This window comes from Alexandromys fortis, unplaced genomic scaffold (assembly GCF_014885135.2).
Source record: "Alexandromys fortis isolate MF-2015 unplaced genomic scaffold, M_Fortis_MF-2015_v1.1 scaffold_79, whole genome shotgun sequence".
Classification (NCBI taxonomy): Eukaryota; Metazoa; Chordata; class Mammalia; order Rodentia; family Cricetidae; genus Alexandromys; species Alexandromys fortis.
In genome coordinates, this window is record NW_026067964.1 from 5,948,112 (window position 1) to 5,965,013 (window position 16,902).

The following is a 16,902-nucleotide window of genomic DNA, read 5'->3' on the forward strand; positions in this document are numbered from 1 at the left end:
GGGGGAGGGGGAGGGGAATGGGAGGCAGTGGCGGGGAGGAGACAGAAATCTTTAATAAATAAATAAATTAAAAAAAAAATCTCAATAGTTTTCCCCTCCAGGTCCCTTAGGCTGCACTGAAGCCACACACCACTGCTGAGCAAAGGCCTACGTGCTGGCGCACAGTTCCTCTTCCAGCAGGTCTGGTGTCTGAGACTACAGCTACACAATGCCTGCTCTTCCGCACAGAGAAGCACATTTCATTCAGGATCCTGGTCTAGGTTCAGCCTCTCTGGAAAGCATACAAAATAGCTTCATGTGGCTGATGGGATCCTGTTAGGAAAACAGTTTACAAAGGCATCTTTCTAGACTGGAGAGATGGCACAGAGGTTAAGAGCACTGGCTGCTCTTCCTGAGGTCCTGAGTTCAATTCCCAGGAACCACATGGTGGCTCACAGTCATCTATAATGAGATCTGACACCCTCTTCTGGCATGCAGACATACATGCAGTTAGAATACTATACATAAATAAATAAATCTTATTTTTTAAAAAACAGGATATCTTTCTTTTAATAGCATCAAAGGCCCTTTTGCAGCCTGCCAAACCCAGCCAGGAAATATGTCTTTCCGTTCCTTAGCACACTACAGACCATTTGAGAACCTTGTGGCTGCTACTGACAACTTACAAATAAGGCCGGCAGGGACACCATTATCACAGCAGGGTGTCAGGCTCGAATCTGTCAAAGCCTCAGCTGGGATACAGGACCAGGAAAGAGTCTCCACGGGAAGATGATGGAGAGTGGCTGTGGCGTATCCACAGGAAACACAACATGTGCAGCAGCGGCTACCACCTCTGCCCACAGCCTCAGACACCAGAACTGCTGGAAGAGGAACTGTGCGCCAGCACGTAGGCCATAAAAAGCTCAGCTCAGAGAGGCCTGGCACCTGGCCGGGTCATGGCAGGGCCAGAGTGGGGCTTCTCAGCATGCCAGTGTAAGGAACCACCCTGTCCACTCGGCCCTGCTGGTGGGCCTTTCCTCGGCAGAACCATCGTTAGCATGGCCAGTGCCATGAAAACAGAAGAATTAGGCCTGCTTGAGGGACAATGGTTCTTCAGATAACTCCTAACACATATTCATATTCTCTCTGTCTCTCGCACACAACTTTTAAAATCCCAGTTGTCAGCCAGGCATGGTGGCTCACACCTTCAATCCCAGCACGCAAGAAGCAGAGGCAGGGAGATCTCTCTGAATTTGAGACCAGGCTGGCCTACAAAGAGAGTTCCAGGACAGCCAGGACTGTTACACAGAGAAACCCTGTCTCAAAAAGAACCAAAAAACAAAACCACAAAAAAAAACCCAAATGTCATTTTTTCTGCATCTATGTAAGGCCCTTTATACCAAAAAATTCCAGAAAATTTGGTGCTTCTGGTGGTGGCCCCTACACATGAATGCCACACTTGGCTGTTCCTCAGAAGAGCCCAGGTGTGGTGAGCAGAGCCCTGGGTTTCCACTGTCTTCAGGATGGGAGCAGCTGCTGTGGCAGGGGTCCCTGGACCCCAGCAAGTGTCCTTAGTCACAGCATGCTTGGAGCTGTCGTGGAGTGCAATGGAGACCGGTCACTTGTTTCTTCTGACTAGAACCTTAACGTGGTACCTGGCTGGGTTGTGGCAAGGTCAGGAAGAAATGGCAGGGAGAAGGACTGTGGCCAGCAACTGAAGACCTCAGACCCAGCACGGAAAGCTCTAACCTGCTGGGGACCTGTGCTGTGGCTAGACCTAACAGGACAGTGTCCTAGAGGGTTCCATTTTCATCATAACTAAAGGAAATCCTCATCCTGTCTCCTTTCTTGCTAACAGCTTCCCAGTCAACAGGACAAGAGGGCTGGAAGATGGAGGACCCATTGGTCACCAAAGTGCATGGCTCAGAGGCAATAAAACTGCACAGAAAGGGATAGGGAGTTTTTTGGACAGCTACTCAGATGCCACCTCAGGCTGGAGACAGAGTCTTAACTACCTCACTGTGGCTGCCCTTGTGGGCCACTAGCTACCCCAGTGTGACCCCGTCCTCCCAATACCCTCAGCTGTTCTAGTCCCATCTTCTTGGCAGTTTTTCTGGGTTTAACTCAATTAGAGTGTGGACCCATGAAAGTACCAACTGTGCCTTAACCCGGCCCAAGGTATAGAAGATGCTAAAATGAAATGAAACACCAGAAGCGTAACTCATAGTCCTGTTCCTCATCACCAGCCAGCACTGGCTGGGGGAAGACCAGCTGCAGAGACGTGTCCTAGGAAACTTCTGTGTGTCTGCCTAGAACTAACAGAGTGAATTTCAGTCACACCCCTTGGGTGGGAAGGAAACAGGTTTCAGCCTTTCCTGTACTTGACTGGAAAGACTGGGCACGGTTGCCAGTGAGGAGCACGGTTGCCAGTGAGGAGCACAGTTGCCTGTGAGGAGCACGGCTGCGCTGAGTCTGAAGATGCTCACTCAGGCTCTGTGAGGATGGACTGCAAGGCCCAGGGAACCCGACTGTGGAGCGCAGTGGAAGAAGGGGAGGCCTGGTGGCTATCTTACAGCCTCTCCTTGGCCTTTTTGACACCTCCCTTCCAGCCAGTCACATGATGCCACACTGCCTCGCTATTGGCAGGTCAAAGAGCCCGACCCAGGCTCTCTTTGTGGATCCCCCCCCCCGGCCCCCAACTACTTACAGAGGTGTTGTCTCCCCTGCCTGACCGCAGTCCTGCCTTGTGGAATGTCTGTCTGTACACACTGACTCTCCATGCAACAGTCCCTGCTCCTTAGAGGGCCACTACCCTGAATACTAGACACTGACTACACTAAGTCTCCAGAGAAGGTAGAAAGGGATGCCACCGAGTGCACACTGTGGGCTTGTCCTTGCGCTGGCACGTTGTTGAGGGCCACAGTGTGGTATGTGAGCTTGTGTGTGTGTGCGTTTATAGCAGGTATCATGATTTTCATAGTCTCTCAGCACCTCCAGGCTAGAGACACTCAAGAACTGGATCAGACCACGTTGGCTGCCATTTCCCCAAATAAGGCACTCAACATCTGCCTAGCAATGTCCCCGTCATCTTAGTCCAGATGTCACCACTTCTGTTGGGATTACTTCTCTATTCTCCACTGCCCTGTGGACCTTCCCAACATCCCCACGCCGACATTCATGTGGTCCAGTGGCTCCATACAGTCCTCTGTCACACTGTTGCTTTCATTCATTCAACTGCTGTATGCCGAGTTACCAACTGTAAGTCATCGCTCTCAGCTCTGGAGAGCACGCAGTTCCATGCTGTGGGCCTCTGAGCTGCCTGAGTACATAAAGTTGGTTTCATTCCCTGTAGAAGCTTCCATACCTTCAACACATGTGACACATGCTCTTAATAGTCGTTGGCTGACTCAGTGTCCTAATAAGTCATCATAATTTGGTTTCCATCATAAATCAATCTGCTGGGTACGTCATGGTTAACACTGAGTAGCCGTGGTCAAGAGTTCATGATACTTCAGGCTCTGAAGCAGACATCAACTGTTTGGAACACAGCAGACCATCTAACAGCATCAAGTAACCATTTCCTTTCCTATGCCTCTGAAGAAACATGGGGGTTTTGTGGGGATCCACTCCATGGGGTGTCTTCTGATCTAGTTTGTGGCTCAGAGATCTGGACTGAAGACCTAAAGTAAGCATCAGGCCTGGTCCATGTTGATTCAGCCTCAGAAGACATCACTCTGGTCCCTCACTCTATGTGACCATCAAACACGAGTCAAGTCAGCCAAAGGAGTGACTGCCCCCCACAAACCCGTTCCGTTCTGGGACACAGCTCAGAAGTTGTCCTAAGCCTGGGAGAGGTGTTTCCTTCAACTGCCAAATTCAACGAGTGCTGTCAGTACTGATTTCATAGCAAACCAAGACAGGACTGCAATTCCCACCCAGAATTTGGGGCATGTGATGGTGTCCGCCAAGCCAGAAGCTGCTCTGGATTTTCTATTCCAGGACCCTATGCTTCCTTCCAGGCCTTCCCCAGATCCCCATACTGAAATCTGTATGGTTGGGGGACTCTGCATACAGTCCAAGCTCCTGCCTTCACATCTGGGCAGCAGCTCTGCACATCCAACCGCAGGTGCGGACGTCTGATAAGGAACCCGAGACTACTGACCAAACCTGAACTCTTTTTTTTAATTGATTTTTACTGAGCTCTACATTTTTCTCTGCTCCCCTCTCTGCCTCTCCCCTCTCCGTCAACCCTCTCCAAAGATCCCCATGCTTCCAATATACTCAGGAGATCTTGTCTTTTTCTACTTCCCATGTAGATTAGATCCATGTATGTCTCTCTTAGGGTTCTCATTGTTGTCTATGTTCTCTGGGGTTGTGGTTTGTGGGCTGGTTTTCTTTGCTTTATGTTTTAAGACCACCTATGAGTGAGTACATGTGATAATTGTCTTTCTGGGTCTGGGTTACTTCACTCAAAATGAGCTCCATCCATTTTCCTGCAAAATTCAAGATGTCGTTATTTTTTCTGCTGTGTAGTACTCCATTGTGTACCACATTTTCCTTATCCATTCTTTGGTCGAGGGGCATTTAGGTTCAAACCTGAACTCTTGAGCCTCAACTTAGGAACTTCTCCTGCACACACTCGAGTTCAATTCTCACGCCTGCTCCACACAGAAATCTTGGCTGTCACTTTTGACTCATCCCTTTGTCACTCAGACATTGGTTTCAGGAACACCTGCTGACCTTCCTTATCGCCTGGAGTGCTTTCTGAATTACCTTCTGGTCATTTTTTTCCTCTTCAAGGCATTAGCTGGCCTTATCTCCTCAGTGACTCCCAACTGATGACCCATCCGAACTATGCAGTTTCTCCTAACTACTCCCGGGAACTCTGGGCTTCTTAACCAAGCCTACTTTGGTTTCGCCCATTAGAGCCATCACCTTCAGAATCCTGCATAACTATGTTGGTCATTTCCTGTCTCCAACAGCTTGAGTACCAATCCCATGTGGGTGAGAACTGCCTGCAATTTATTTCACGTCCCCGTTGCCTGACAGAGTATCTGATGTATAATCTATGCTTGGTGAGCGTTTGCTCCCTGAACGGATGAATGAAAACTAGAACGATAGGATTTCATGGCACTGTTTCACGGAGCCGTTGTGCAGAGTTCTTGCCAAGTTCTTGAAATAGAGGAAGACTTTTCCAGTCGATAACATGAACCCAAAGGGGTAGGCAGTGTGGGTCAAAAGGACGCCCGTGTCAAGGCCAAACCACTGGCTGGCCTCTGTCTTGTGTACGGAAATCCTTTGTTGAGAGGCACACGGAAAAAGGCAGCTGGTTAAATGTAACTGATTTTCGGTTATCTAGAGGCTAGTCTCACGTTAACCACAAAACTCAGAAGCCTTCTAGCTGTGCCTGGCAGCTGCAGGAGGACCAGGGCACTCAGGGGGGGCAGGATGACGAGAAGGCTGTGCGGGAAATGACAGGGCAGAAAGATGATGGGATACGAAAGGGCAGGGGAGGGGATCCCCAGGAATAGCACAAACTTGGGGTCAGAAAGACTCCCCAGAGGGGCCAGGCAAGGGCAAAAGATCACCTCTGCTCAACAGCCTGAAGACAGTACGATGCACAGGTGTGTGTGTGTGTGTGTGTGTGTGTGTGTGTGTGTGCGCGCGCGCGCGCGTGCTCTTGTGTGTACTACTGCAGAGGAAGATCATGTTTAGTGACTTAGGGACTGTCTATTTCACGCACGTTGGTGTTAACCCCCGTGCTGGTTATCATCTACCTGTATGCTTCCCCTTTTAATTTTCTTTTTCTCGCGTTATCTTACATGCCAACAGCCACAAGCCATCCAGCAGCCCCCCAAGAGCTATCTTTGGGGCAACATCTGTTGTTAGTGGGGACATTTTCCTGTGCCAGTTCCAGGGTGGACATTACAGAGACTGACAAAGGCTCACCCCAACTGATCACAGCTGGCTCCCAGGCCACGGAATTGGCCATGGAGATTCGCCCTCCCACGACACAGGAGTGGCCTGTGGGCATCTCAGGGGCAGTGCCTTTGGAACATTCTTCAGTAAAGATCCACCAGGACACGGCCTTGAGCAGGCTGCCTCCATTCTGCTTTGGGAAGAAAAGGCAGGCATGCAGGTTTTTAAAAGAAATTCAGAGGCAAAAGCTTTCAATAAAGTTATGAGCAAATGGTCAGCCAACTAGCGGGAGGCCAAATGTATTTATTTTGCTCAAATGAGGACACTGGAAATGGCATAAAAAGGGCAAAGAACATAATCTGAAAATAAAAGGGTATTCTTGAGAATGACCATGTCTGGGTCTAGGAACTCACTACACTGGCCTCAGCTTTCTGGTTTGCTCTGGACTGGCGGGTTCTTAGCTGAGTACACTGGTACTTGTTCCCAGGGAGGAGTCTAGAGTTCTTCAGAGGACTCCTGTGGAGGAGAGCTAGGAACTGTGTAACAGGGGACACCCGAGGAACCCAAGCGTTTATAAGATAAGAGAGAAGGATTTTCTGTCTTCTCACTGTCTAGCCGCAAACTTCCTATAGCTGTATTGCTTTTGAAAACTTTTAGGAGTTTATAGATAAGGCAGGCCAGGGTCTGGTTTGGATGTTCAGCAGCAGCCACACAGACTGAAGCAGGGCCTGAGTCCGAGGTGATCAGTACAGTTGGGCCGTCCTTTCTGGGACAGCACTGTCTGCCTGTCAGCTTGGTATATGATCAGTAGTAGTGACAAGGGGAGGAGAGGAAAGGAGGAACTGGCTGATCTGGCTGATTCTTCAGACGTTAATAATTAAAGACAGCAATAAAAGGGCTTGTGAGTAATGTTCCCACCATCTCCCAGAGGTACCAGCAGGCTGGCCCTGTCTACTGCACCACTCCCATGGTAGAGTAACTGGCAAGGAAAAGACTCTCCAGTGTCAGGGGTGGGACGGGAGGACGCAGCAACCTAAACGGAATTGTGTGGATGACAATCAGAGCACAGTGAGGCCCCCAGAGGAAGCTGCTGTTGAAATTACTGAAAATTGATGGCTACTAATTAAGAGTTTATCCGATGCCCCTGGAGCATGGGGAGATGTGAAGAAAGGTGGGGTCTCTCCCCTGTCCACCCCCCCCCCCGGAGTTTTCCAGCATGGACTTAGCAGCCGCAGCTTCCACTCGGAGCTGCAGAAATGCAGCTCACACACTGGGTTCACATATTATGCCTTCCCAGCGACGGGAAGAGAACCTGCTTGTCAGCTGTGCGCAGGTAGCCAGGAGAACTCTACAGAGTATTTAATCAACAAATCACTCATCAGTCATGAAAGACAGCACCTGCTGGACAATTCCAGCTAAGCCTGCATGGGGCTGGAGAGGCGGGTCAGTGGTTAGAGCCCTCAATGCTGCACTAGGGGCTCCATCTTGATGCCACTGCTATAGTTCACACTGGAGGAAAAGGAAACCAGTCCCAGTGGCAGCCAGCGTGTATCTCACACCCGCTCATCCCTCCCAGACTCTGGTTCTGGAGGGGCAATGGTGGATGGAATTCGGGGTGTCTGAACTCACACTGGGGTTCATGAAGGAAGGCCGCCTGGCTTGCAGTGGGGGAGTTCTACCCCTCATGCTCTACACCCGACTGGTCATGTTGGTGACTACAAAGCCTGGATGGCAGCTGGTGTTGCACGCACCCATTCGCCGCTCGCACTCAGATGCATGACCAAGGCAGTGCCGCAGTTACCAGTCCCATGCCCTCACATTGTTACTGATTTTCATGTTCCCAGTCCTCCCTCCCTCTCTGCCATCCTGTTCACCCTTAAGGAAGGAGAACCATGTGTAGCAGGCCCTTTGTGGCCAAGGCTACATGACTACACCCTCCACTGCAGACTGCAGAGGCGGAGGCCAGCCCACAGGAGTCTCTCTGGTCAGAACAGTGGGAACGCTCACCGCTCGCCGGGATGTCCTGAGAGGCCGAGATCACACAGACTGACAAAGGGCTGGAGGGAGCGGAGAACCCAAGAGCCAAAAGATCGAGAGAGAGGCCTGTGAGAAAGGACTGGAAGACAGCAGACAGACAAGCCCAGCAACCCTCATGGTAAATCTCAGTGGACCGGCCCCTGCCAGCACAGCTGAGCCAAGTCCTGAGCTCATTTGAATGGCTTCTATCCCAAGCCTGAGCCACTGGGGATTCCATGGACTTCAACATTCACCCTCCATGCATTTCCAAAAACAAACCGTTTGATGCTGTCATGGAAAACCTGGATCCTTGCATTCTACAGTTTCACTATGGATTACATCCAGGTCACAACCTAAGGAAGACAGCTGGCAAAAGCCAGGCCTGCTGGCTGGGTACCCAGCTTTTGTAATGAGTCCCAGAGGAATCTGAACCCATGTGTGCTGCTGGCTCTGCCAAGTCCCGGCCACACTCTCCTCTAGTGCAGGCTAGTCTGAAGTCTCTGCTGCCATGGGGGGAGTGAAGGGGGGGGGGGGTCTGAGCAGCCACCTGCAGTCAGCCACGAATGTGGACGCTGCCTCTAGGAAGAGCGCAGAGGGAAGCGTACATGCGGGTGAGAGGAAGATCTATGCCCCCCCCATTTCTGAGAACTGGGGTCTAAGGAAGCTCTAACGGTCCAGGCCTCAGCTCGGCTCTGCGCTGGTGCCCCACAACCTAATCCTAGGCAGCAATTAAGGGACCAGAAAATACAGGACTTGAGGACAATAAAGCCAATTCCTATGGCCTATAAATGATTCCCTGTTCCTTAGAACGCAAAAACATTCTAAAACTTGACAAGAAAACAGCAACTCTTCCATAGTCGCCAGACAGCTACCATGATTTCCTAAATGCCAACATCACGCTAACTTACTGTCTTGCTATCTTGCTGTCTAATTTAATCCTCACACAACCTTGAGCTATGCGCTATGGTTGCACCTGTTTACAAGTGAGCAAACCATAGAGAAGTGGGCTAAACTTGCGGTGATTCACAGCCCTGAGGTAAATCCTCACTCCAGGGACGGCCTGAGGTGACTGCTGACCACCAGCTCCGCTGTGTGAAGCCAGGAATGACCAGCTTCCTGGCTGCCCTTAGGTCTGGCCTTGAAGCAAACCCTGCATTTCCAGTTAACTGCAGTTGTTGCTTTTAAAATAACCAAAAAGTAACCAGCAGCAGCTTCTACGAAGGTAGTTCTTCCGCACATAGCTCTAAAGCCAAAACATCAGTATTTTAAAGATATGGTTTGTTCTGAGAGAGGGTCTTGATATGTAGCCCAGGCTGGACTTGAGCTTATGGTCCATCCCTCTGCCTCTCTCTCCCAAGGGCTCAGATTACAGACATAAATCACCACATCCAGTTCACGGTTTATATCTCTATATAAGCCTGTGGACTATTTTTAAAAATTAGGTATATCTAGGGCATATGTTTATGTCATCTCATAGTTTTATGTCTGGTCAGTACCTTTTTAAAGTGTCACTTTGCCACAGGGTAAGAACTACCTTTCCACTAGCTTCCTTGCTCCCCATTTGCTTCACTGTAAGCGACCACAAGGGGGCGCAGCAGAGGACCGCCTCGGGGCAGCCATTCTCTGGAGTCCTAAGCTGCTGTGAATGACAGCCAGTACATCCGTCCTAGGAGGAGGCGCCCACTGAGCCCCTCCAGCAGGTGTGGGAACTGAGAACAACTCATCCATGTCTACCATTATCTCACTGCTGTGCACCGTTAGCCTGGTTATGGACAAAGAAGCCCGCCGTTTCTGTAGTCCAGACCATCACTTCAAGCCTGTGGCCCCAGAGAGTAGAGGGCTAGGCAGGAAAGCCCTCTGCCTCTTGCCGGTTGAAAACCGTGAGTAACCTCAACATTTCTGAAAAGTGTCCGAGTCACTGGGGTGGACAGAAAATTCAGATTTCTTTAGAAAGCTCAGCAGGCTGGCCCATGAGGTGTACTTCCTCCTTAACTCTTCTCCAAGGGTTTATGCAGGGAGAGAGGTCATAAAAATTCACTTGTGTGAATACACACTTAACTCTACAAAAAAAATGTTTTCTTGCAAGTTGTGAGAACAGCACCCGAGGGCATAAGATTTGTTAGGTTAACTCATCCTCGGGGTGGAGCTTACTGGAATGACTGGGTTTTCACCAGATAACCCATGCCTGCAATAGCAACATCTAGAAGCTTAGACAGGAGGATTCCCATATGTTCAAGAAAGTGAAACAGAAACAGAAACAAAAACAAAACAAGCTGCACGGGAATAGACTTCAAGACCAGAAGATAAAGGATGCCTCTGCTTTGCGCCCCAAAACTACAAGACGTGTTGGAGCCCAAATGTCTCACCCCGTGCTGTAAAAGGCCACTTTTTTTTTTTGACAGAACATAGAAATTTCTGTGAGTTTCTCATGGGAAGAGCACTCCAAGGAAGACACACCATGAGTCTCTCAGGCCAGCTTACTAACAAGCCCACAAGCAAGGGATGAAAGCATGGAAGGTCTATCGGACCTGGTCAGAATGTTGATCCCTCTTTTCTGGCTAACCAGGGTTCTTCAAGAGGATGAATCAATCCTGGGTGCAGGCGTAGTTTAGTTTAACTTTTTAAAACCTTCTGGTAATAATACTTCACACATGTTTTAAGATAGATACCTGAGGCGTTATATCTGAGGAGAAGAAAGCTGGAAAGAAAAGGACCCAAACTCTCTGCCTGTAACATTTCTGGGTGGTGAAACACCAAGGACAGACTTCAGGTTTCAGATAGGAATCTAAGGGACAAAGGGCTTCGCAGAATTAGAGCCCTTAGATTAAAACAAACAAACAAACACTAAAGGGATGTCTCATTCTATCTCCTCACTTAGCAGAGAGGCAGTCCTCTGCCCGAAAGTGGATCTCCTAGTCAGTAGCAAAGCTAGGAGCAGAAGCTTGTCCCCGCAGATTCTGTGCCTACAGCTACCTGGCCATTCAGTCGATCCTATCAGATGAAGACTGTCCGTGGAGGCAGCCCAGGCTGAGCCCATTACCCCGTCCTTAATCACAACAGAGGAACAGAAAATGTTATCTTATCAGTTGTTTGGAAAGAGCCCCGTCATTTGATCTGTTTATTTGGAAGCAGCCCTGCTGAACTCATCAAGAGTTTGCTCTGAGGCTGAGTGGAGTAGTTCACTTAGGGTCCACCACATCCCTGGCTCCAGGGCTCAGCTGGTCTCCAGAGATGGAGGGCCCAGGTGGAGAGGGAACCACCTGTTCTCTGCAACAGGGCTATGGTAGACTCCTGCCCCTCCCACCGCTGAAAGAACAGTACCTTGTTTAAAACGGGAATGGCGCCCCTCCTCTGGGGGGATGCACTCTAATTCCACACAGAGGCAATTCCCTCAGCCCCAGCTAACGACCAACCGCAGTCTTGGGTCAGGTTCCACCTTCCAAACCTTTGGAGAAGCCAGGGTCCACAGGCCTTTTCTTGCTGTCTCCCCTTAGGATTACTGTCAAGAGCTCAAGACTTTCCCCCCATTTCCACCAAGCTCATTTGTGAGAAAAAAAAAAATGGAAGTTAGCTTGCATCTTCTGCTCTGACTGCACAGAGCATTCTGTCCGACTCCAGGAGACAATGTAAGTGCAAACATCATTAAGTTCAGAGCCGCTGATGCCAGTCCACTCCTGGCTGGAGTCCTCCGGGCTGGAGTCCTCCCTGGCCAAAGCTGAACTCACCAGGGTGGGAGGGCAAGTTCTCTGTCTCTAAACGGGGAACCGAGGCAATATCTTTCCCTGTTCGCAGAGACTTCTTGCTACAGCTGAGACTAACTAGCTCTGAGCAAACCCTTCAGACATGCCCCACCCCACCCCCACCTCGCACAGATTTAATTTAATGAGAAAAGCAGAGTAGGAACGGTTACTCAAACAAAACCCAATAACTCAGACCCAGAGGAAACAAGCAAAGAGGAGTGGCATGTGCAAGCCTGGCAGTGCTGAGAGTGACTCCGGGGAGGGGAAAGGGACCCTGGCCACCAGCCCTCTTCAGCAGAGGCCGCAACCCGTGCCAGGAGTCCTGAGCTCAGGCTCCTCCTCTCACCCTGCACTCACCTGCAATTCCCTGCAGGAGCCCGCAGACGTTGAAAAGGCTTTTCTTCATGATGCTTTGCACGCACATCGAGAAGACGGACACCAAGGCCACCACGGAGAGAATGAAGATCCCCATGGCCAGGAAAATAGCAGTGGCTTGCCAGAAACCGCTGGCGATCTCCCCGAAGCTCTTGGCATAGGTCCCACACAGTGTGTCCCGAGGTACTTGCTGCATGCCCGGCGTGCGGATGCAAAGGATGCCCAGGTAGTAGGGCTCCGAGTCAGTGCCTGCTGGCTCGGCGCCGGCGCCGCGGGTCTTGGCTTTCCCGATGAGCCAGTCTGCGCTCATGAAGGCGACGAGCTCAGCAAAGGCCACTATGATACTCAGGAGGGTCCAGAGCATCGAGCGGCAGGTGACAATGACATGACACATATTGACGTTCACGGTGGGAGGGTGAGACAGGAGTCCACGAAATCAATCCAGAAAGACAGCGGTGAGATGCGAGGGGGCCGGAAAGGAAGTAGCGGCAAGGGTCGTTTAGTCCCGCGGTCCGAGGCGGCAGAAGCACTGAGGTCCCGGTCCGGGGCTGGCGGCATTCATACGGAGTGGGAAGTCCTAGCGGCCAGCGGCCTCACCTATGTCCAGAGAGGAGGAGGGTGAGCGGCTGGCCAGGCCCCGCCCCCGCCCCGCGCCGCCCCACCCGGGACGCCCGCCACCTTCCCGCCCACCTTCCCGCGCTCAGCTCCCAGCCCCCGGCACTTTCTGGATGCCATTGTTCCTCGTTCTGTGGAAACACTGAGGGTGGTGGGGGACTTCATCTAGCTCCCACCAACCTGCTGCTGGGGCACTCACAACCAGGGTCACTGCCCCTGCGGCCAAACATCACAGATAGATGCAGGCATGGCCGGCAGGAAACTTTGCCAATACCCTGGCAGCCCCTTGTAGAGTTCGTGAGGCAGTGGCCACTGCTGTGCTATCTCACAAACCGAGTTCTCTAAAACACCAACAGGGTTTGCTATTTAACGGCAGAGAGTAAAGACCTTCAACAACCTGGAAATCAGACACCAGCAAAGTATTTAGTTCCTAGCTGAAGGAAACGATCCCAGGAGGAAGAATAAACAAGACAATGCTGGCCAAACTTATTTCCCATCCATTCTTCACGTTATTCTAGAGAAGTTATTTGATGCTGGTTAAAACTTTTCCAAAAGCCTTAAAGAGGTCACGACTTGAGAGAAATCACCCCAAATGGTGTACTGATGACCGTTAACTGGGCATCATGACAGCTGGGTCCACTTGTTGACAACATAAAGTGGTCTCTTGAATTGTCCCAATTCATCCCCTGTCCCATCACCCCAGGTCTTGGGCTCAGCATGCTCATTGTTTCTGACCTCACAGAGAGCTCATTCTTGCTCCTGAGGACACGTGACCCCATTACCAGAGGACTTCTGCCCCAGTGGCTCAACCTTCCTTCAGAGTTTGAACCCTCAACCAGGGCTGGCACTGCCGGTCTGCAGCCCTGGTTCTCTGTCCCCTCGCCAAGGTCAGCCAAGATCATACAGCTCATAGCCGACATCTGGGCAAATGGCCCTGCTCTGAATGACTCCATCTCATTAACCCAGGTCATGTCAACGCCATGACAACTACAAAGAGCCCCTTGAGAGCTGGGCTTGGGTGAGGCAGGCAATTGTGGGAGAGGGAGGGAAATAACAAAGTCCACTGTCAAAGCTTAAAATGGTGGTTGGTACGCCACACAGCAGCATACTGCTCGCCGGCTGACAGTCTAGGGAGCAGCAACTGTACTCGTCCTACAGAACAGGAAGTATTAAACCATAGCACAGTAGTCAAATGGATGTTATTCCTAAGACATCGTCTGCACAATATGAAGGACATATGTGCGTAAACTGCCAGGCGGGGCTGGGCTTGGTGAAGGAAGAAGTGGCGTGTTCCACTCTTGGAACCCTTGGGCTCTAGAGCCAGTGCCACCACTGCCTGGCCACGTGGACGAGTAACTTCTCATTGTGTCTCCATCTACAACGGCACTGGCTGGTTTTGTGTGTCAACTTGACACAGAGGAAGGAGCCTCAGCTGAGGAACTGCTCCATGAGACCCAGCTGCGAGGCATTTATTTTCTCATTTAGTGATCAGTGGGGGAGGGCCCAGCCCATGGTAGGTGGTCCCAGCCCTCGGCTTGTGGTCCTGGGTTCCAAAGCCAGTACACAGCTCCTCTCCATGGTCTCTGCATCAGCTCAGATCCTGCCCTGTTTGAGTTCCTGTCCTGACTTTCTTCAGTGGTGAACAGCAATGATGAAGTGTAAGACAAATAACCCTTTCCTTCCCAACTTGCTTTTTGGTCATGGTGTTTTGTTGCAGCAATAGAAACCCTAACTAAAACAGCCTACATGGAGACTGTAAGGCTGTGCCTCCCTCGTGAGATGGTTGCAAGGGATGGACAGGAGCCTGTGAAAACACCAACCCCCCACTCCCCTTCCCTGCCACAGCTTTTCTCCAATGCCACTGGTCTGATGAGAGCTGACCCAGCAGAGGCGCACAGGTAAGCCAGTGGTAATGATGACGGAAAAAACTGAACAAGGCCATTTGGAGCTGCTGGCGCCTCGGCTCTTGTCGAAGCCTGCCTGGTGGGCTTCTGCACTGCCTGAGCTAGACGTCCAAATGCAACTGGAGAGAAAAGATTAGCATGAAGCCCAAACACAGGTGTCACTCCCAAGCCCTTCTCACCAAAGACTGCAAAACAGAAAAGCCTGAGAAACAGGGAGTTTCGCAGGAGATTGTTTATAATGAAAACGATCATGCTGGAGGAGAATTTGGAAAAGGAGCCAGGACTCCCTGGAGGCCCTGGGGGGCTGCACCTGCCCAGCCTGTTGAGAGAAGGAGAGAGACCTCTGGAACACCCCTCCCACCCCTGCTGATCGAAAAACCAGCTTGCTGTTTCTTCCAGCCCATTCCCACCCTTGTCCCTCTTTTACTGAAAATAGCTTTTTAGCATATATTGTCCCCTTGTTGAACTGCAGGGCGGGCGCTGTCACAAGCTCTCGGGTGGCTTTTACCAAAGTGCCAATGCAGAGTGTCAGCTGCGTTGCCCACAAGCCCCGCTCTGAGTCAGGAGTGCGATGAGGCTGTGCTCTCAGCGGGGAAAGGCTGTGAAGCTCCAGGCCTGAAGGCTGAGTAAGACGGTCTGTGCCAAATTCAAGGCAGGATTATTTATGGGTTCACATGCTTAATCTTAGAAAGCAAAGCACTTTCCCCATCTCTACCCAACAAACCCTTCCTCTCCTCCCAAACAAGGTCTCCTGCTCATAAGGGGGTGGCTGAGATGAGGTTGCCCTGCCCTTCTGTTTTGAACTGTGGGATGAGACGCAGGTTCCCAGCAAGTTCCCTAACCGCAGCAGTGAACCTCCCTGATAGTCTAAGCTGACTAACAAGGCAGCTCCGCCAGCTCAAAGCAGAGTCAGGAGAGCAGGACAAGGGAGGACTGGGAACCCAGCAGGGGGCTTGAGTGGGCTGTGTTGTGTGAAAAGTCCCCATTTGGCTAAATACACTAAAAGGCAGCCACCTGCTGAGACAACCTCCCTGTCAAAGGAGAAATAGATCTTCAGTATAGATCTTTGTTAACCGCAGGGGCCCCAGGCTCAGGACTCCTCAGCAGGGGCCCTCTCTGCTGTTAACTGCCATTTCTGTCCCCCAAGCTCATCATAAACCACCTGGGAAAAAAAGCCACTAACTACAACTCCAGTCTAGGACACCCGACCTTACTGTCACACGCACAATAATGGTGGGTCACCCGGACAACCTCTACAGAAAATAATGCTACAGAAGAGTCATGATGACCCATAACAAAAGCCTCTGTGGGGAACGAAACAGGGGGATGACACCGGAAGCGACAATAATCCCACCATCCAAGTAGAGAGCTGGGGGGAATTAATAGCGGCAGGGCATTATATCCTGGGTCTAGGGCCCACCAAGCTCTAGCTGTACAAGAAATACAGAGCTGGACTGCACACCTTGGAATATCAGCTCTCCATTTTCCCGGAGTTCCAGTTGTCAGAAGGGAACAAAGTGCACACAGAACCGGAACGAGGTGGTGCCCGCTGGCCAGCTTTCTTAAGATTACCAGAACACAGACCCTGGAACAAAGTTCATCTCCACCCAGAAGGTGGAGGGAAGCCGGGATGTCAATCAGCGTCCTACACTCGCAGCTTGGCAGAAGAGGCAGGCAGGAGAGTGAGATGAGGGCGGGGCACCTGCTTTTCCATTTTATGATAATGTCGAACACAGGCATCCATCGGCAAGAATAAACAAGGGCCATCTGTGCACCCAACACCGAGATTCGACATTTGCTGTTAACATTCTACTTATTCTTTTCCTGATCTAAAGTATACACACAATAGTTTTTTTTTGAGCCATTTGCAAATAAGATGTCCTAATACCTCACCCCTAGATGCTTTAGCCCACACCTCCTAAAATAAGGCGATTTCTCCACAACACTCGTGAATCGCACTTGGTTAGTTTCTAGACACGGACTGTCTTTCCTCCCTGACACCCACCCACTCCCACTTTCCCCTTAGCCTTTGGGGCTGTCACCTTACCGAAGGCCCAACAACCTGGGCTTGACTCTTTCCTGTCACTTAAATTTGTTCTCTACTGTCTGCTTCATAGAAACGGGACGCTCACTCTCAGGAGTCTCGCTGAAACACTGGCAGTGAGCATCCTTCGGTGGATGCCCTTTGACCCCGCTGCTTCTCTGGGAGGACAGTACTAGCGTCAGACCTCAACCAGAACAACTTCATGCATATCCATGTGTCTCACAGACTCAGACATACACTTACACACCGTGTCCAGGGTTTACTCTCGGCTGATATGAAACCCGAATCTGTAGAAAGAGACAAGAGACGG

General features: G+C 50.9%; 1 protein-coding gene across 8 annotated transcripts in view; it reads right to left on the minus strand.

Annotated features, from left to right (window-relative positions):
* Positions 1 to 16,902, minus strand: part of Lhfpl2 (LHFPL tetraspan subfamily member 2) — a 147,790-nt gene that overhangs the window by 9,564 nt on the left and 121,324 nt on the right. For all 8 annotated transcript variants that reach the window (XM_050153759.1, XM_050153765.1, XM_050153761.1 and 5 more), the window contains one exon: positions 12,012 to 12,626. In XM_050153759.1, coding sequence (XP_050009716.1) covers positions 12,012 to 12,423 — 412 coding nt within the window. In that variant the 5' untranslated portion in view covers positions 12,424 to 12,626. The remainder of the gene's footprint in view (positions 1 to 12,011; positions 12,627 to 16,902) is intronic.